Source organism: Eucyclogobius newberryi, unplaced genomic scaffold (assembly GCF_026437365.1).
Source record: "Eucyclogobius newberryi isolate DKJ021-1_F unplaced genomic scaffold, fEucNew1.0.hap1 SCAF_12, whole genome shotgun sequence".
Classification (NCBI taxonomy): Eukaryota; Metazoa; Chordata; class Actinopteri; order Gobiiformes; family Gobiidae; genus Eucyclogobius; species Eucyclogobius newberryi.
In genome coordinates this window covers 10560700-10580785 of record NW_027315746.1, presented here as the reverse complement: position 1 = coordinate 10580785, position 20086 = coordinate 10560700, and the positions used below count along the sequence as shown (strand labels likewise).

At 39.3% G+C, this 20086-nt stretch overlaps 2 protein-coding genes across 4 annotated transcripts in view; both read left to right on the top strand.

Moving 5' to 3' along the window:
- LOC140356061 (tropomyosin alpha-3 chain-like) overlaps positions 1–13984 on the top strand; it is a 43689-nt gene extending 29705 nt beyond the window's left edge. The window contains exons 1-8 of one of the 3 annotated variants that reach the window (XM_072440781.1): positions 3631–3782; positions 6951–7084; positions 9304–9421; positions 9490–9560; positions 10888–10963; positions 11728–11790; positions 12446–12515; positions 12705–12928. In XM_072440781.1, coding sequence (XP_072296882.1) covers positions 3669–3782; positions 6951–7084; positions 9304–9421; positions 9490–9560; positions 10888–10963; positions 11728–11790; positions 12446–12515; positions 12705–12787 — 729 coding nt within the window. In that variant the 5' untranslated portion in view covers positions 3631–3668 and the 3' untranslated portion in view covers positions 12788–12928. Of the gene's footprint in view, positions 1–3630; positions 3783–6950; positions 7085–9303; positions 9422–9489; positions 9561–10887; positions 10964–11727; positions 11791–12445; positions 12516–12704; positions 12929–13892 lie in introns of those variants that run through there. The other 2 variants (XM_072440779.1, XM_072440780.1) reach the window with 2 other exon arrangements.
- Positions 13985–15661: 1677 nt separating this feature from the next.
- Positions 15662–19934, top strand: LOC140356048 (ras-related protein Rab-8A). The gene is made up of 8 exons (XM_072440761.1): positions 15662–15848; positions 16342–16402; positions 16708–16768; positions 16841–16918; positions 17011–17100; positions 17175–17240; positions 17323–17373; positions 17457–19934. The coding sequence occupies exons 1-8, from the start codon at positions 15725–15727 to the stop codon at positions 17544–17546; spliced, it is 621 nt and encodes a 206-aa protein (XP_072296862.1). The 5' UTR covers positions 15662–15724; the 3' UTR covers positions 17547–19934.
- Positions 19935–20086: the final 152 nt, after the last annotated feature.

Here is a 20086-nt window from a genome sequence, read left to right as displayed (position 1 = left end):
CCAGGACAAGACCAGAACTGAACCAGGACAAGACCAGAACTGAACCTGGACAAGACCAGGACTGAACCAGGACAAGACCAGAACTGAACCAGGACAAGACCAGAACTGAACCAGGACAAGACCAGAACTGAACCAGGACAAGACCAGAACTGAACCAGGACAAGACCAGAACTGAACCTGGACAAGACCAGGACTGAACCAGGACAAGACCAGAACTGAACCAGGACAAGACCAGAACTGAACCAGGACAAGACCAGGACTGAACCAGGACAAGACCAGAACTGAACCAGGACAAGACCAGAACTGAACCAGGACAAGACCAGGACTGAACCAGGACAAGACCAGAACTGAACCAGGACAAGACCAGAACTGAACCTGGACAAGACCAGGACTGAACCAGGACAAGACCAGGAAGGAACCAGGACAAGACCAGGACTGAACCAGGACAAGACCAGAACTGAACCAGGATAAGACCAGAACTGAACCAGGACAAAATCCAGAACTGAACCAGGACAAAACCAGAACTGAACCAGGACAAGACCAGGACTGAACCAGGACAAGACCAGAACTGAACCTGGACAAAACCAGAACTGAACCAGGACAAAACAGAACTGAACCAGGACAAGACCAGGACTGAACCAGGACAAAACCAGGACTGAACCAGGACAAGACCAGGACTGAACCAGGACAAAACAGAACTGAACCAGGACAAGACCAGGACTGAACCTGGACCAGACCAGGACTGAACCAGGACCAGACCAGAACTATCTTCATCAGTATAAAACTGACCTCAAACCAGGCCTAAACAAGTTGAAGTGTTTAACGTATCTTTTGGGGCAGTAATCAGACAAGTTTAAGAGATAATATCGACTATTATTATTGTATGAAGTAATTTAATTACATACAGTAAAACTCTAACACAAGACTATGAACTAAGGAGATCAGAAAAAGAAAACTTACAAAGAATTATTCAGAATTTGTGCTCAAGTTCAATGACTGATCAATACAATAGTAACAGTAAAATCATTGAATAAACAGTATTATCATGTAACGTAACCAAATCTCAGCATCAGCAACTGAACATAATACTTTTCAAGCTACAACTACTACTATTGTATACTATTAATTACTACTACAGTCTACAACCCAGGGCCTCAAATCTGGCCTGAATCCAGGCGCTTGTAATTGCATAGTGTTACTGTACTGATACTGCACTGCCACCTAGGTACAAAGGGCCACTGTTAATGATTTACAGACGTGTATTTTAAGATAGTTGCAATTGTTCAAATACGAGAAGATGATGACTTATAATCCTTTACCTCGTTGTGATTCTGTCGATATAAGGTGATGTGGGCTGTATAACTCAGATGCATATTAGCCCATTATAAGATGACCTCACTGTTTAAACATCTCAAACATTTCGTGACTGTGCAGATGGGAGCAATTTCAAGACAGAGACGCGTTGGAAGCGTAAAAATGTTTTTGTTTTAGGTTGGTTATTTAGACAGACGCGCTGGTTTATCTGGATCAGTCTGGAGGAAAGAGTCACAGGTGAAAGGTCAGATGGGAGTCTGTGTAAACAATGTTATCTGGGCACGAAAACAGCATATTTTCCACCATTTCCTCCATGCGTTGGTCCTGTGAGTCCTGTGAAATACCGTTCTGTACTTATAAACCCGTGTGTCATCGTAAAAAGGGCGGGCAGAAAATGTAGGTTGGTTGTGAAATGTACAGAAGAAGAAGAAGAAGGAGGTGGAGAGGAGGGAAGGGGCGATAAAGGAATGTGTCGCCACCCAATGGCTGCAGGTCATGAATGCACCAAATCAATTTACATTCCTGGCAATTGTGGGTCAACAACGGGGCTGTTTGAAAAGGGTTGTTAGAGCCCACCCAACTGAGGCCCTCCAGAGGAAAAAAAATACAGTAAACTATCTCTAATACTAGTTCCACTGATACTACAAGAGTCTGTTACAGTCACAGAATTGTACTTCTTTGTAGTGTCACAATACTGCAATTTCAAACTCAGGGCCTACTCTATTCCCCATATTGATTTTGATACTACAATGATAAAAAATGTACTTTTTCATGTCAAGGTTTTAGACAATAGATTGTATTTTCAATACAAATACTAGTACTTTCGTTATTACACATTGTGGTCTTATATTAGTTCTGATAAAGCTCAAGACTGTCAAGGCTGTTTACAAAAAGGTAACATTTTGTCTTGTTAATACTGTACTTTTAATATTGATAAGATAAGACAAGCGTATTCATATAAGTAGAGACTATTACTGCAACTTATACTACTACTCTACAAAGTCACTTTTTACAAAATGAAGGATACTTTTATGTAGGGTTGGCCTTGAGTCTTAGTTGAGGTTTAAATATCAGAAAATATCAGATAGTTAGTGAAATGACAGTAAAATGACCCATAAAAAAGCAGAAATGTCACTTATTTTACAAGTTTACAAGCTACATATACATATATTTAAGTTTTTTTCTATTTTCATTTTCAATCAACTCCTTTTTACAACTTTTGATCGCGATTGCCCCTACACTGCATTCTCTTTGACTTTATTCTTTAGACTTCATTCTTTAGACTTTAACTACTGCTTCTACTACACATTTGTGCTCCAGATATGATCATATCCAAATGCGTCAGAGAACACTGTTGCAACACAGTGGAACTGCCTCAGCAAGCACAAGACTGTGGAGTGGAACAAACTTGTACTAGATGTGCAAAAACTTAAATCAAACCATTAAATACAGCCTAAGCATAGGTTATGTTTGGAAACAACTGAGCCATCTTCTTGCGAAACACAACTTAATAATTATTTAAAAACTGGCAGTACATCAGGGTGTGTTTGGAACCCAATTATTATCATCATCTGCTCTTTTTTTCCATTTTGCAGTTATTAAACCACAGTTATTTAGCGTGATAAATGAACACAAACTCTGTTACTCAGCGGTGTATAGATCTGTGCACAACAGCAGGAAGGAAATGCTAGTCCTGCTGATTCATAATAGGAAACATACAATGGGGGCCGTGTCTGTCTGGACTACTTTTAAACCTTTATTACTTTTTTAGAGCTACAAATACTGCTTCTGGAAACTAGCCTCCCACACATTAAACTAGACGTAAAGTAAATGTAAAGCAGTATAATGTGAACGTCAGGCTCTACTAGAGCATTGGGCAGACGTGTGGAAGTGCAGAAGTGGGGCCCCTGGGAACCCCGTAGCTCACTTCCTCTCCTCTCGCTGCGCCTCTGCCTCTTCCTCTCATTCAAAGATGACATGTTCGCCCAGTGCTACACCTTTGACTCGCCATATAAGTCCACAAAGGCAGACATTTCCCTCTTTATAACACTCCTCTTCGCTGGGCCGTCCCCTCGCGGCTCCTGTGATGTCATCCCGCGCGCGCTTCTTCACTGGATTGGAGGATCTCGACATAAATTTCCTGAAAACTCCCAACCCTTTTTTTTTTCCCTCTTCCCTCCCAACAACTGCACGTCCCTTATTTCCTGTCCCAGCAAGAAAAAAAAAAAAGAAGTCGGAAAGACGAGGAGCGACGGCAACTTTGTAACAAGAAAAAGTTGCGAGAAAGCTAGATTGTCTTCGTCTTCTTCTTCGTCTTCTTCTGCGTGTTTTTGGTGTGGAAAGTGTACGTGATAATGGAAGAGGTGAGGAAGAAGCTCCATGCCCTGCACTGCAACGTCGATGAGGCGGAGAACCGAGCGACGCGGTTCCAAACGGAGCTCCAGCATGAGAGAGAAGAACGAGAAAAAGTGAGAAAGTTATTCTTTTCCCCTTTTTTTTGTACGCACTTTAAAGTGTTCGAGACTGTAACGTGTACCACATTCCTGACTCCTGACACGGGCCACGCCATTGTCCAGCTCTACCCTCTGTTAAACCGTTTAACCGCAAAAGAAACCGTACATTATTCGCTTTTTTTTACGCTTTTGTCTGCGCTTTTTTTTGTGCCGTTTTTTGGCTCCTTTTCGCGTCGCCTCGTTACGTGGACGACGTGCGCTGAACAGGAAGTCACTCCCGGGGCCCACGTTGACCTCGATTTGTAAAGATTTAACACTTAAAAACAATACTTTAGCGCATTATACCGCGCTAGTGACGTATTTCGTTATTTCTCTGTGCGTGGCCACTTCCTTGTTGTCTTGGAAAATGCTTATAAAGGGTGTAGTTCCCAGGGTGTGTTCAAATACCGCTTTGCACGCACGCGCCCCGGTACAGCGTGAATCCCGCGCGCGCGCGAGAGCCACCTGCGGGATTCACCTGGAGGAGAAGCGCGTGCGTAACAAAAAAAAGTGGCGTAGTGGCGCATGTTACGTAAGCGTGCGCGCATTCTCTCCGAATTCGTGCGTTTTTTTCTGTGCCCTTCAAACTCGCCTCTCCTTATCTTTCACGCCCAGGACACGTATCAGCGCGCGCGCACAGGAACCGGGGGCCCGTGACACACACACAGAGACACACACACACAGAGACACACACACACACAGAGACACACACACACACAGAGACACACACACACACAGAGACACACACACACACACTGGCCCCCGTGACCCTGCAGCTACACAGTTACAGACAACCAGCTGTGGCTCCTCACGGTTTCAGGGAGTCAGGGCCCTGATCTCTCTGCTCCACGCCGACTCGGGGCCCCTCCTAAAAAAGTGACAAACAAATGAATACAAACGTCTGTGAATGCTGCTCGCCAACGCCAGCGCTGACCTCACTGACTCCATTTTATGTTTCGCCTTTCAATGATTTGCCAAAAAAATGTTTCAATTGTTTCATTCTTCTCTTTCGTTTTCCACAGTCGTCCGCGGTAACGGGGCCAAATCCAAAGAGCGTTACCTCAGGGCACGAATGCAGGCCAAGTGGTTAATGCTAAATGGTTAATAGAACAAAATTAAAGAATATTAACATTTGTTTAGTGTATTACCAGTTCATAATTCATCATATAGTCTAATTATGGTTTAATGCTATCCTTCCTTCAATCAATAATGTCAGTGGCGTTACCAATATTCTTTATTTTTAATCATCATTCATTAGGTTGTCACCACAGCAATAGCTATTTTGTCCACAGCTCCAGCTATTTTAAGTGCTTTTAAATGTTAATATAAGTTACGTGTACTCATAAATCATAACAGGTTTATACTAAGACTACAGTGGCAATCCTTATTTGAATATTTTTGACTGAATACAATTGTTGGTGTAAATATGTCAGTTATTGCCACTATTAATCCAAAAAACGGACAGACTAAAGATTATGACCAGCAAAAAGGTATAATTTAAAAACACATCCTGGTGATCTTGGTTTACATGGGGGAAAATTAGATTAGATTCTTCTTAATTAATGGGAAACGCTGCCACATTATGGTTAAATAGTTTTAAACCTTTTACAGTTACAAACATTGCGTCCTAGAATATTCACTTATTTACCTTTTATTTAACCAGGTAAAACCCACTGAGATCAAAACCTCTTTTATTTGTGACAATCCCCTGCCTCAGTGAACAAAAGCAAGGAAAGGCATCTGCTGTAACAGACTATGCATAATCACCCCACATTCCAAACTAAATGTGAAAATGAGTTGCTATGGTGACCCAAGAGGAGAAAGGAATGCATACTGTCATCCGCGTAGTATCTAGCATAGTTATGAGTGCCGTGCCCAATGCGAAATGTTTTATGAGTCATGAAGTCAGTGGGAAAAATATGTCTTTCCATTCCCATTGGGCAGTTTCCTGTTTATTCTGATGCCCTTGTGCAAATAATGAACGCTCAAGTGTGCAAGAGCTCATTGTGTGGTTGGTCTGGTCAAGTCAACGTGGATGGGAAAATCACAACACTGAGGACGTTATAACACATGTGTAATATTGTAGTTGTAGTTACAGTCAACCAGATGTTTTTGCTCAGTTATTGAACAGTCACAGTGTTAAGAAACTGCAAAACATAATTATTAATGTAATCAAGCAAGCAAAATAATGTTTAATGTAGAATATTGTCACGGTTCTGAAAGTTTTAACTTGATTTCGATACTAAGAAACTATTTAAACTTGAAATAATCGTAGTCACTGGTGAGTTTCTCCATTGTAAAACTGTCTATGATAATACAGTGTCAATAATACAGTGTAGGTGTGGCGATATTTGTATAAGTTAATACATCAATAGTATCCTGATATTAACTAATATTATGATGTCAATGCAGAAAAAATGTCTTGAAACATGTCTTCAGATGTGTTACTGGTAGTTGAGGTTTAGTTATAAGACAAATATGAAATGCCAGTCAAATGGACCACAAAAGTGCAGAAATATTTGATACCGTATTTTCCGGACTATAAGTCGCACCTTTTTTCATAGTTTTGGCCAGGGTGCAACTTATACTTATATTTATACTTATATACTTATACTCCGGAGCGACTTATATGTGATATTATTTGTTATTTTCACACTTGCAACTGCATTTCATACTCCAGTGCGATTTATATATGTTTTTGTTCTTCTTTATTATGCATTTTTTGGCTAATGCGACTTATAGTCCGGAAATACGGTAATTATTTTTTGAGTTTACACTGAAAGCTTTTATAAGTTTTTTGTAGCATTTATTACTAAACAATATACTCTATTCTGCACAAAACACTCACGATATTATCACATTTTTTTAAAACAAACTCATTGCATATGGTTTTGTTCTCATCAAGTTGTTAAATATGACTTGTTTCCACTCGCTGACGCCGTGTTGATACAGAAGGTCATTCCATTGTCCGTCATTGTTGAGGAAACCACTCGAGACCTCCAGAAATGCCCCAACAACTCCACAGGAATCTTCCCAATAAACCTCCAAATCTCCCAAACGTACACAGCTTCCCCAAAGACAATACTCTGTTCTGTTTTTCTTTACGGCTGACCTCTGACCTTTGACCCGCTGTGTGTCCCGCAGGCCGAGGGAGAAGTGGCGTCCCTGAACCGCAGGATTCAGCTGGTGGAGGAGGAGCTGGACCGCGCTCAGGAGAGACTGGCCACAGCGCTGCACAAGCTCGATGAGGCCGAGAAGGCCGTGGACGAGAGCGAGAGGTGAGAGAGGAGGGAGGAGAGATGAGGGGAAAGAGAGGAGAGGAGGGAGGAGAGATGAGGGGAAAGAGAGGAGAGGTGAGAAAAGAGGGAGGAGGAGCTGGACTCAGGAGAGACTGGCCACAGCGCTGCACAAGCTCGATGAGGCCGAGAAGGCCGTGGACGAGAGCGAGAGGTGAGAGAGGAGGGAGGAGGTGAGAGGAGAGGAGGGAAGAGAGAGGAGAGGAGGGAGGAGAGATGAGGGGAAAGAGAGGAGAGGTGAGAAAAGAGGGAGGAGGAGCTGGACTCAGGAGAGACTGGCCACAGCGCTGCACAAGCTCGATGAGGCCGAGAAGGCCGTGGACGAGAGCGAGAGGTGAGAGAGGTGAGAGAGGAGGGAGGGAAAAGGGAGAGGAGAGGTGAAAGAGGGGAGGAGATGGGAGGAGAGGAGGGGAGAGGGGAGGAGAGGTGAGGGGAGATGGGAGTAGAGGTGAAAGAGGGGAGGACAGGTGAGAGAGGAGGGGAGATGGGAGTAGAGGAGGGAGGAAAGGTGAGGGAGGAGAGGTTAGAGGATAGGGGGGAAAGAGGTGAGAGAAGAGGGAAGAATATACATTACCCACCATTTTGGCTTTTCACTACTAAATCATTTCATAAGTTACAGAGAGAAAGAGGGGGAACTCGGAAGAGGAGTGAGAGGGACATGGAGGAGGAAAAGAGAGGAGTATTTTAACTGTCCCACATCTCAAATCAGAATAAGAAAAGGTTTATTGCCGTTGTCAAAGAACAGAATTCACAAACATAAGAACTTGCTTTGGTGATTCTTTGCAACATAAAACAATGAACAATGATAAAACCACCTACATAAAATCAAAAATGCTTTGGTTATTTATTGTAAATGATCGGTTCAGTCAGAGTTTGACAGAGATCAGGTCATTTCGTGGTGTGCAGCTGAGATCAGACTTTGGAAGGAAGAAATCCGACTATTTTTGTGTTTGAACTTGGCAACAATTCAAAGTCTGTGTCGTTAATGTTCAGGAAATGAAATGAATATTAAAACCGGTTTCATATTAGTTTGGGATCAAATCAGTAGAAAATTGTGATCTTATCAGAATGTGGGCGAAGAAATTGCCCAGACCTGCTCCAGAATGTTTTGACATCATAACTAGAGGGAAAAGGAATTACACAATATTTTTAGCATAATTTAAACGTGAACGAAGCAGAAAATGAACCACAAAAGAGAAGAAATGTCTGTTTATACCTTTGTTTGGAGGATTAACACTCTGCTTTTTGTATCATTTTGAAGTAATTCTTAATAGTTTTGATTGTAGACATATATATATACTCCATAAGTACATGACACGTATTTGTAGTCAGCACTGTAATATCAAATACAAACTGGTGGAACGTGTGGAAAAGTATGAAACTGTAATATATTGGATTGAGAGTCTCTGAAAGTGTGTGTGAAAACAGAATATTCCCATTGTGTGTGAAAATACTTCATTCAAATTTTACTAAGGGCATTTGTCTGTTGTTGAGAAGACACTCAAATAAAAGTAAAAACCAGATTTAGTTGAAGTATACGTGCCATCTTATGCTAATATTTCATGAAAAGTGAAGGATCGTGATACAAGAAATTATAATAAACAAGTGCAACATTTAATCAGCAAAACTCAACATCTAGTGCTGCAAATTATACAAAATTTGAATGAGACGGCACAGCACGATTTTGTATTAATTAACTGTGAAATGCCTGAGATTTTTACTAAATTTGCCCCAGTGAAGTCATCCTGATACAGTACAATTATGGAGATTTCGTCAAATACACTGCACATGTCCTGGCGCAATTCTCTTTTCTTTCAACACATGTTGTATTGTACATTGTATTTTTTTCTTTTTCACTTAATAAATACAGAAGTTTACATAAAATAAAGTGACAGAAACCTGAAAGGCTTCATACTTTTTTTGGACAGACGATTCAAAGATGAAAATCACATTGAACAGATTTTTTCATTAAAAAACATGTTTTAAATTGTACTGTATATATTTTAAAATATTGTATTTTTTTAATGATTATACAAAACCATAGATTTTTTTTATTTTATTTATTTTTTTCTTAATTATCATGATTTATATTTATTTGTTCATTACGATCATTTGATTCCCAAATTAGCGTTTCAGTGCCATATCAATATTTTCCCACCAATTCCTGACTGACGTTTTGTCTTTTCCTTCTGCATTTCCAGAGGGATGAAGGTGATCGAGAACAGAGCCATGAAGGACGAGGAGAAGATGGAGATCCAGGAGATGCAGCTGAAAGAGGCCAAACACATCGCCGAGGAGGCCGACCGCAAATATGAGGAGGCACGCACCAGAGAGACATTCAGCAGAGAGAGAGAAGACCCGGCTCTAACGTCTCGGTGTCGTTTCAGGTTGCCCGGAAACTGGTCATCCTGGAGGGAGATCTGGAGAGAGCCGAGGAGAGGGCGGAAATTGCAGAGCTGTAAGAACAAACGACTTAATAGAAGAGAGACAGTTGTGACAATAATGTGACGTCAATCAAATCAAATCTCAAAATCTGCACTGTAGCTTATGGACTAACTATATTCAATTGTAAGCTTGGTTTTGGGAATAACTGCAGTATTTTTTGGTTGTGTAATGCTATTACAATACCGAGAATTACATAGATTTACATTACACAATTACAGATTTAGAATGCTGTACATGCCCCATACATTTTGTCAACTGATTCTATAAAATTCTACAAAATGTATGGGGAATGTACAGTATTAGAATCATTTCCCCCATTTTCTTTGAGCCAATATGAAGAAATAACTTTTACCGTAGTTTCTGGACTATAAGTCGCACTGGAGTATAAGTCGCACCAGCCAAAAAATGCATAACAGAAGAAAAAAACATATATAAGTCGCACTGGAGTATGAAATGTGGTTGCGAGTGTGAAAATAACAAATAATATCACATATAAATCGCTCCGGAACTATGAAAAAAGGTGCGACTTATAGTCTGGAAAATACGGTAGTTTTTGCACGTTTCTAGTGGAGAACAGATACAGTCGGTGATTACAGCAGTGCAGTGGGTGAAAACTTTCCGTTGATTCCAATATTTTAATACATTTCCTGGCAAACGGTGTGTATTTTACCGTATTTTCCGCACTATAAGGCGCACTGAAAAGCCTTTAATTTTCTCCAAAAACCACAGTGTGCCTTATAATCCAGTGTAAACCTTATATATGGATGAATTCTGGTTGTGCTCACTGACCTCGAAGCGATTTTGTGTGGTACACGTTTTGTTTCGCTTAATACGCCTTATAGTCCAATGCGCCTTATATATGAAAAATGATCGGAAATAGACCATTCATTGCAGTGCGCCTTACAGTATAATCCAGTTATAGCGTGGAAAATACGGTAAGCACAACTATTTAAAGCCGAGTCACATTTCAGTCTTTATAGAGGTTTTTGTTGTCGCATTTGTTCCGTAGATGTTAAAATACAGCGCTATAGCAACACGAGCGTCACGTAGCATTTAGCCCGCAGCGACTGTTAGCATTTTTGGATATTTATACAAATTTAGGACCACTTTTTTTATTCTCAGTCTCTTTTTTGTGTCTGTATTTGGTGCAGTAGAACTCCTAAAGTCCGTGTTGGCTCTTGTAGTTGTTGAACCGTAGCTTTTCTACATTGAAATGAATGGATCGCGTCATAATACTGATGCTATCTTACAACATTTGCATTCTGTTACGCCCTGGATGATTTATTTCTTTGTCCAAACACAAAGGAAAGGTCTTAAAATGTGTTTTTCTTTCTCTGCAGTAAATGTACCGATCTGGAGGAGGAGTTGAAGAATGTCACAAACAACCTCAAGTCTCTGGAGGCTCAGTCTGACAAGGCAAGTGTTTAAATGACTCATTCATGTATTGGAGGAGGAAGGGTCTTATATGTGTCAAAAGAATCAAATAAAATAATGAAAAAATGAAATAAAATTAATGGGCGAATGATGAATCTTTCAAAATATCCACTAAATATGAATAAAGTCATGACTTGTTTCTTCACTTTGTACATCTGACTTTTTTCTTTTTAAACATTGTCAGTTTAGTGTTGGTCCTGATTTAAAAAGGCAGCATAGCACAATTGAAAAGAAAACTGGAAATAACAAACCGTTTATCTAAAAACACTTCACTTTGTCATAATTCTGTGATGTTTAGTCCGTTAATCGGTCGATGATGTATTAGTCGACTAGTGTTTTATTGGGATTATATGGATTTATTTGGATCACAGAGTTTAATATGCCTTTTTTAATTATGCCTTCAAAATTAAGTGGTTTTAATTGAATATTTTGTTTTTAAAAAAATAACGTTCAGACAGTTAAATTTCATAAAGCTGGTCACAAACTCGAGAAATAGAAACGTGTTGGATGAGATTTCACACAGTAATAATCATGAGGAATAGTTAAAGCGTGACGTTTTTTCTCGGACATCATTTCTTGGACATCGTGTCGTCCCTGCTGTGCTCAGATCATAGAGATATTTCACAGTTTTAGTTTATAGTCGATTAATCGCTGCAGAACACAGCCCGAGACATAATATTGTTGTCTTATTTGCGCTGCCTCTAATGTGTGTTCGTTGTGTCAATATCTTTTATTTCTTTTTGCAGTATTCTGACAAGGAGGACAAATACGAGGAAGAGATTAAAATTTTGAATGACCGGCTCAAGGAGGTGAGTTCAGCGCCACTCTTGCTGAACTGTATTACTATTACAATACTACTAGTTGTGGAATACGTTTTTATACTTTTAGATCTTCATTTTTTCCACATTTGCTACAAACACGAGCCTTTGCCAGTACTTTCCATGTAGAATAATGCAATGTAAAGCGACAAAAAAGCATGTCTTTATGAAATGAGTCCTACTTCATGTGTTGGTCATGCAAGTAGGATTATGGGAAACAAAGCTGTATGTAAAGCTGGGGAACTTGATTTCAAACCGCAAAAGCAGGAAGTATATATTTAAATCAAAAACTACTTCCTTACTCTTTGCAAATCCTGTGGCTCATTGGTAATAGTAATATTTGAATGCACTCATTTTCGGGATTGTGCACGGCTTTAGAACAACTTTTTACAGCTTTTAGTTAAATTAGAGCAGCCAAAGCGAAACCAAACTGTCAAATGCTCCTTCTTTTAGGTCAGCAAATAGAAAATACTTTATTATTAGATGTGGACAGCATGCAGCGGTCTGATTTAGTCACAGAGTACTACGTTTAAGATACTCTACGGGCGGGAAACAAAAAACAAAAATGTGCGTTCTCCAGCCTCCTTAAATCTGTTCTTCTAGTTATTAGTAATGAATAGATTCCTGCACGTTCTTTTTCCCGTAGGCCGAGACTCGTGCAGAATTTGCAGAGAGGTCAGTGGCCAAACTGGAAAAGACCATTGACGACTTAGAAGGTATAAACTCCATTGTCTTTACTTCAAACTTCCCTGTACAAATCTATACACAACCTGTATTTCTCTCCTTTTATGTTTTCCTAATCTCTAATATTATCCTTTTTTATTTCCCCCTTCCTCTTCCTTGTTTCCTCCTCGGGATCTTCTCGGACTCCTCTTCTCTCTGTCCCTTTGAACTTTGACCTCCAGACGAGCTGTACAATCAGAAACTCAGATATAAAGCGATCAGCGAGGAGCTCGATCACGCCCTTAACGACATGAACACTTTTTAAATGAGATAATGGAACAAATCATGTCTATGGCTCATAGCGCTTGACTTTTACCTCCTCTTTGCATGACCCAGCGCACTTTCCTCTTTGTCAACCCTTGATCCTTTGCTTTTTACGCTGAATAAAGTCTATTTGTCTGTTTTACTCTGACTTTCTCCTCCCTTTTACCTGTTTTGAAAATGGCTTAAGCCGACTGAAAGGTTTTTGACATAAGAGTATATTAATGTCAAAAGGCCTGCTAAAGCCTGGCTCAAAATTGATAAAGGAAAAGCAATAATTCTCAGACCTTCATCTGGGGTAAAGGCGCTTCCCTTTTAACCAATATTCTCTTTTGCAAACTTTCTTAGTGTGCATTCACACTTGGTTTTGTACCAGCTTTACCCCAGTTTAGTCCTGATTTTGACTCATTCTGCTCTTATTCTAGTCCTCGTTTAGTTCTGATCTTGCTCAGGGTTTAGTTCAAGTCTTTGATATAGTGCGTGAAAGCTTTTGATCGTTACAAACATTTCAAACTCACCCAAGAAGCAATCCTGTATTTGTTTTACTTGGATATACTAGACCTCAATGTTTTAATCCATATAAATCAATAACTATCATTAAACCCACTTGTATATTAACATAAATCTTGGCCCGGATCGATTACTGACTGTTTTTTTTTTTTTAGGTTTTTTACACACACAAACACACACACACACACACACAAATCAAACCTCGCAAACACGCGCACAAAAGGTTACGGAAAGCACTTGCAACCATCGTATGTTGACAGTTTAAACAACTCTCTTAAGTGTCTCGTTGACCTCTTCTTGACCTTGACCATGTTTTGCTCTGCCTCTTAAGAGTCTGAGCACAGTCTATCTTTTGGATGTGTAATTGCCATTCAATCATAGACTTAGGGGTCATTTAAAAAGCACAGCCTCCTTTGAAATTGCAGAATATGGTACGAGAAGGTTTCATTCACACCTCTCATTATTTGTATTGTTGTTGAGGTGCTTTACATTGGCCCGACCCCACCAAAACCAGTTACAAACCATGTCTATGTGCTTTTTGAATACTTTTACAGTTGATTTATTGCATTTTCCTATAATGTATAACCCCGTTTTTGCAGACCGACTACAGAAATCCAGAGAGGAGAACGTAGGATTAAACCAGCACCTGGAACAAATGATGCAGGAACTGACCTCATTGTAAAACAAGAAACGTTGCACACACAAAAAAATCATCTCTCTCTCTTTTTCTTTTTATTGTTTTTATTATTATCGAACATCTCTCTTTTGTATGCATTTTACTGGAAAATTACTACTATTCCTGCTACTTATACAAACACACTTCTAACATTCCTTTATGTATTTATGGTTCTTAAATAATGTCCCTTTTGCATTAAATGGTTTTGGGTCCCAATTTCCAGTTTTTTGCCGGTAAGAGTTCAACCGATGGCCATTTTGTTAATTCTCCGTTGTAAAATCTGTTTTTTTTTTGTGTCTTATGTGACCTGCATTCGTTTTTTTGTCATCGGCACGTAAACGCCTTGTGTGAGTTCATTCTTCACTTACCTGTGCTGACATGCTCTGAGCTCACTTTGCGCTTTATTTTTGGACCGACGTTGAAACATCTCCGGTGCTGTTCAAGTCCCTGTTTTCATACTGGAACCAGTTGACAGCGGCAAACAATAAAGGATCATGTTTCTTTCAACCCGTTTCCTGTCATTTTGTACCTTCAGATGTTGTCACAAAAATGTCCCGACAAATGGCAGGACTGAGCTCTGCGGCGGGTTGAGCACATTCTTTTGCCTTCAGAGCTGTGAGTGATGGGGCGAGCACACCTGCAGAACTGACAATTATCTTACGACACACATTTCACAACTTGGAAGAGATTTTGAGAGAGAAAAGATATTTTCAAAACTGCACATTTAATACACTTTTTGCATCATCATTGTTTTATAGGAAACATAAGTATGCTTTATTACGAAGCAATGAATTGTCGAACCAAGTGGACATTTCCTGATGTTAAACGAGATGTACTTCAGAATGTGGGTGGTCTTGTATTAAAAAGGTGCTGAACAAGGAATAACATGAATAAAATTGAAGTCCATCCGCCAATTGTGATACATTTTGTCACTGGGCTTAAGCATTGACTACTAGTTACTTTCAACACAATTTAAACAGCATTTTAGAGCACTCTCTTATACTAAATGTGATTAAATTAGCCAATTTAAGATGCATTCTTTTGTTTTAACCATAATATGCATATTCTATGAGCTCTGGCTAGTCAGAGAAGGCCATGCAGTGCTGTTATGTGATGATAGGGACTTCTGTCAAGAATGGATTGAAATTTGATGAATTACAATTATAGCTAGTATACATACACTCAATTACAAGTTCAAAAGTCCAATCAAAGAAGTAACTCAAGTAATGTGAGTATTTGTAACAAGTTACTTCCACTGTTGAAAAATAATAGGCTATAGATATGAATATAAAACTGTCACATAAATTGATTTTCATTACTGCTATAAAACCCTATGAAAAAATATATATATTCATAAAAAAGAAAGCGTTACAAAATACAGTATGAACAAGACTAGATCTGAAAGTAAATGAGCCCATTCTTTTTGCAAAAAAGGCCTATCAGATAAAAAACAGATCATATTTTATGCCTTTGTCAGTGCAGTGAACACAATTTACAAACTAGGAATTTACTTTGGCGATATGGCGGAACATAAAACAATGACTCATTATGACTATGACAAAATACAGAAGAAGAAAAAAACAGACGTTGACCGAATGTAATTATACAAAAAAGATACAGTATACCCAGATAACATTTGACAGTGTAGTTCCAATCCTGCAGTGACAGTTGAGTCCATCAGGCGGCGCCACTCGTCACTCTCTCTCTTCTTCGCTTAAACATTCGCCGGGCGGGATTTCCGCAATAATATCCAGTATGGCGAAGACGTATGATTATTTGTTCAAATTACTCTTAATCGGCGACTCTGGGGTCGGAAAAACCTGCGTCCTGTTCAGGTTCTCAGAAGACGCGTTCAACTCCACGTTTATTTCCACGATAGGTGAGTGTTTTGTGACCGAATCTGTGTCTTTGCGTTCGACTGTTTACAAATGAAACTGGATCCGTCTATTTGCTGCGAGGCTAATATCCGCTATAAATTCATTTAGTCTTTTTAAACGCAATCTCTGTGTAGTGACGTTCAAAAACATGTATAAACCTACGTGATGGTCTTATATGTGGGGAGGTGGGAACATCAAAGACGAGCATTTGCTTTTATTGATGCATAGCCGGTGACGTGTCTGCTCTGACAGCTAGTTAGCATTAGCATTAGCCACAGGAGTATTCTCAAATCCTGGTATGAAACTGAACGTGTGATTCGAGGCTAAAGCAGCTTATTTTACTAATACAAGTGCAGTGGGAACGTTTTATCCACACGTGTATCGTTTCTGTGGCAGTATAATCATCTCTGTGCGCTACGGTAACGGCGGATGTACAACAATGACACAAAGCTAGCGTTATGCTAAAGCTAATGCTCACATTCATGTCTCCTACAGGCATCGATTTCAAGATTAGGACGATAGAGCTGGACGGGAAGAAGATCAAATTACAAATATGGTAAGGCAGCTTTCAAATGATTTCTGTGGATGTACTTTTTTCTGTCAAATGAACTTTTTATGGGTCTTACTCTGAATTAGTACAGTGTCATTGTTGCCTACGTACATGGAGCAATCATTCTTAAGTTTGATGTTTTTATCTTAAAGGTGTTTTTTGGTTGTAAGTTATCTGTTTAATAATCATGTGTCTTGTGAACATATAGAATGCTTACAAACCACAAGTACCCTTTTTTTGTATTAATTGATGTGTTTAATCTATTGTGACGTGTGCATTTTACATTCTTGTTTTCTGTTCCCTTTTTGTAGGGACACAGCGGGACAGGAGCGCTTCCGAACAATCACAACTGCCTATTACAGAGGAGCGATGGTGAGTGAATACATTATCAATGTCTTTCAACACTTGTCTGTATTGTTACCTTAAATTATGTTCTGATTTCAGGGCATTATGCTCGTCTACGACATCACCAACGAAAAGTCTTTTGAAAATATCAAGAACTGGATAAGGAACATAGAAGAGGTATAACTGTTTGATAAAAACCTCATTGACAGAATGAGGTCTGTTTTTTTTTTTTTATCCACTTTACCTTCTATTCTTGTTTTCTTTTGCAGCATGCATCGTCTGATGTTGAGAAGATGGTTCTTGGAAACAAGTGTGACATCAATGACAAGCGTCAGGTTTCCAAAGACCGAGGAGAGAAGGTAAACACCACCTGCGATGTAAAATAGTTAAAACATCTCTCTATAATTTTTACATTTCATGTTTATTATTTCAGCTCGCATTGGAATATGGGATAAAATTCATGGAGACCAGTGCGAAGGCAAACATTAATGTGGAAAATGTGCGTAAACCTGTGTTTGAATAGATTTGACTTGCAAGTAAATGCAGACTAAAAGACCTATGTTTGTTTCTGTTGTCCTCAGGCCTTTTTGACACTCGCCAGAGACATCAAAACAAAAATGGACTCAAAATTGGTAAACCTAACTGTGACCCATCAGTTTGTTTTTGTCTTCGTCTGGCCTTATGTCTTGACCCACTTTCTTCTTGCTGGTTTCAGGAGGGCAACGCTCCCCAGGGCAGCAGTCATGGAGTGAAGATCTCAGAGCCTCAGAAAAAGACCAGTTTCTTCCGCTGCAGCCTCCTCTGAGCTCTGTCCCTGCAGCTGGACTTTAACTTTAACAGACTGTGGTCGCTTCAGCAATTCTTCCTCTGTCCTCCGTCCACGGTCTGTCCCTTTGTCCAACACACAGGACACTTTCTGTTTCTTCCACTTTTTAAACTTCCAGCAGCAACTTCTCTTCCAACAGGATTCACAGGGGCAAACTATGGGGCTTATAGATTATACTGTCCTTATAGTTGATAGCATTGAATCCAGGCAGTTCTGACTTTGTTTTCATATTGCACAGCACAAGTGTTGACTCATTTAGAGAGAGGGAAAGTGCAAATAACAGTTGTGGGATATAAATGTAATATCTATTTTTATTAGTGCTCTTTCCCTTATTATGTGATACAAGTCGGGCAGAGACGGACAGCTCCAAGTACTTTTATGCAGAACTGATGATCATCATTGAAAAGGATCTACTAAAGCAGTTTCAAATATTTGCAATAAGACTCAATCCAAGCTTTTCACTGCTGGAATACATTGACTGAAAAAGAATTGAGATGCTCTGATCGTGTGTAGCTGAATGAAGTCTCTGCTCTTTGACAAACATTAGCATCACTGTAGGCCTGTGCTCCAGGCTCCACGCAGCTGTGCACTTTACCCATGTCTGTGTAGTCTGTGCCAAGTGTAGTGCAACGATACAGTGACTTAGCAAAAGGAGAAAGGCCGCTTTTACTTGGGAGTATTCAGGCAATTTTATTGCACCTATTTAAAGACTTGATAATCTTTGCTGTGTTATTTATCCAATGTCCTGCAAATGTCCTACGCAGAAACTTGTGATTAGATTAGAGCATCTGCTGCGGTCAGTATGATAAGAGTAGTTGAAGAAAGTAAAACAGCTGTAGCTCTGAGTAGCTTGTTTGGGCTGCAGTCGATCATAACCTAAAGTAACACGATGGTCATGTTGTTATGCCTGATCTGTGTATAATTTATCACTCTTATACATAGCATACTCATAGCATAATATTTGATTCTTTCATTTTTTTATGCTACTGTCCTGCCAAAGTATAATTTGTCATTTTTTGACCCAAGTCTTCAAAAGAATTTCATTAGTATAAGCATACATTTGTGTGGCTCTAGGTGGAGCAGTAGAGTTCTAAATTATGGCTGCTCAAAGAAGTCAGTATTCCAGCTGTCTCTTGACCCTAAACTATTCTCTATGTAAATGTCTTAATCTTTTTCTTTCTCTAATTACGCTCTTAAATGCACAAAAGTAAATGTAAAATTTGCTCTTTCATCTTTTAGCTGGGACCACATCATATTAAGGCCATTTGTCTTAACACGTCCGGTCTGTCTGGTCTTTGGTGAGCTATGCATCGTGAATCATGGACCTGTGTCTGTTTCTGTTCAGAGTATTTCCACCTGTGCAGTTTAATGTACGGGGTTTTCTGCCGTTTTTATTCCGAGGCAAAAGCAGGACTGCGTTGTGCTGTTTCAAAATCACACAGTAGGAATATTTAGGTGGTGTTGATGGGGTTTGCAGTTCAACGCCGTAGCAACAAATTGTTCAGAGATATGGGGGGGGGAGTTTAACCTGGTCTGTACTAATGAAGCTAAGATCATTTTGGCATTATAAAGCTACATAAATATGAATATAGTCTTGATCAAATGCGTGTAAAGTGAAAAGAATGGATTGGCTTTAGGTTTATGGCCTTCTTATAGATAGTCCATAGTTTTGAATTTTATATTATCACAGTTCAATCACTAGATTTAAGATTTGTCACTGTTTGCACATGGATGAAGTGGAATTTAAAGAGGTCTCTTAGTTGGTGATAACAATAAAAAGATGTACAATAATATAACTACAACTAAAAGAGAAAATCATGCATAACTGTAATGGTCAAAAATTGTCGTCGCACTATTACTGAGAAAAGGGTTTGAATTTAAAGATTTAGAACGTAACACAAGGGTTTTTTATGTTGCTAAATAAGAATCTATGCATCTTTTGGCTTGATTCAAAGCTCCAGTGATAAAACACAGGGTTAAACGTGTTGTTAGCTTTGTAATGCCACTGATCAGGACTAGAAGGACTTGCAGTATTCAAAATGTGTTCTAGTATCTTCATAGTACAGACCGGGCTGTCATTTTTATCAATCATAATACACGGCATTGTGTTGTTTTTTGTTTTGTTTTTTACAAATTGTTGTCGCAATTCATCGACATGGCTTTTATTCTTGATCTTCAGCCATGACTTACTGTCGTTCTGTCTGTTGTGGAGTACACGAGGGGAGCAGCATAGTAAATACAACATTGACAATGACAATAAGAGATCTACCTAAACTGTACTGTACTTTGTAAACCCATATCGAAATGTATCTACTCTTTGTAGATATACGTACTTTTGATTTAATAAAATGAGAATATTTTAAAGTACACTCGTCTTTCATTCGGGCTGCGGTACAATCACAGGTTGAAGGTCGCGATTGGCAACTGCTTTAGAGAACGTAATATCTCCTGCACAGTTCATTTAAAGAGTTCAATTACATAAAGTTTTCTTCATATTATCAACAAAAAATGTCTTGTGG

Excerpts from the sequence above, each read along its gene's own strand:
- LOC140356048 (XM_072440761.1), top strand. The coding sequence starts at position 15,725 with ATGGCGAAGACGTATGATTATTTGTTCAAATTACTCTTAATCGGCGAC. Across the intron at positions 15,849-16,341 it reads CACGTTTATTTCCACGATAG|GCATCGATTTCAAGATTAGG; the intron begins GTGAGTGTTTTG and ends TGTCTCCTACAG. Across the intron at positions 16,769-16,840 it reads CCTATTACAGAGGAGCGATG|GGCATTATGCTCGTCTACGA; the intron begins GTGAGTGAATAC and ends TTCTGATTTCAG.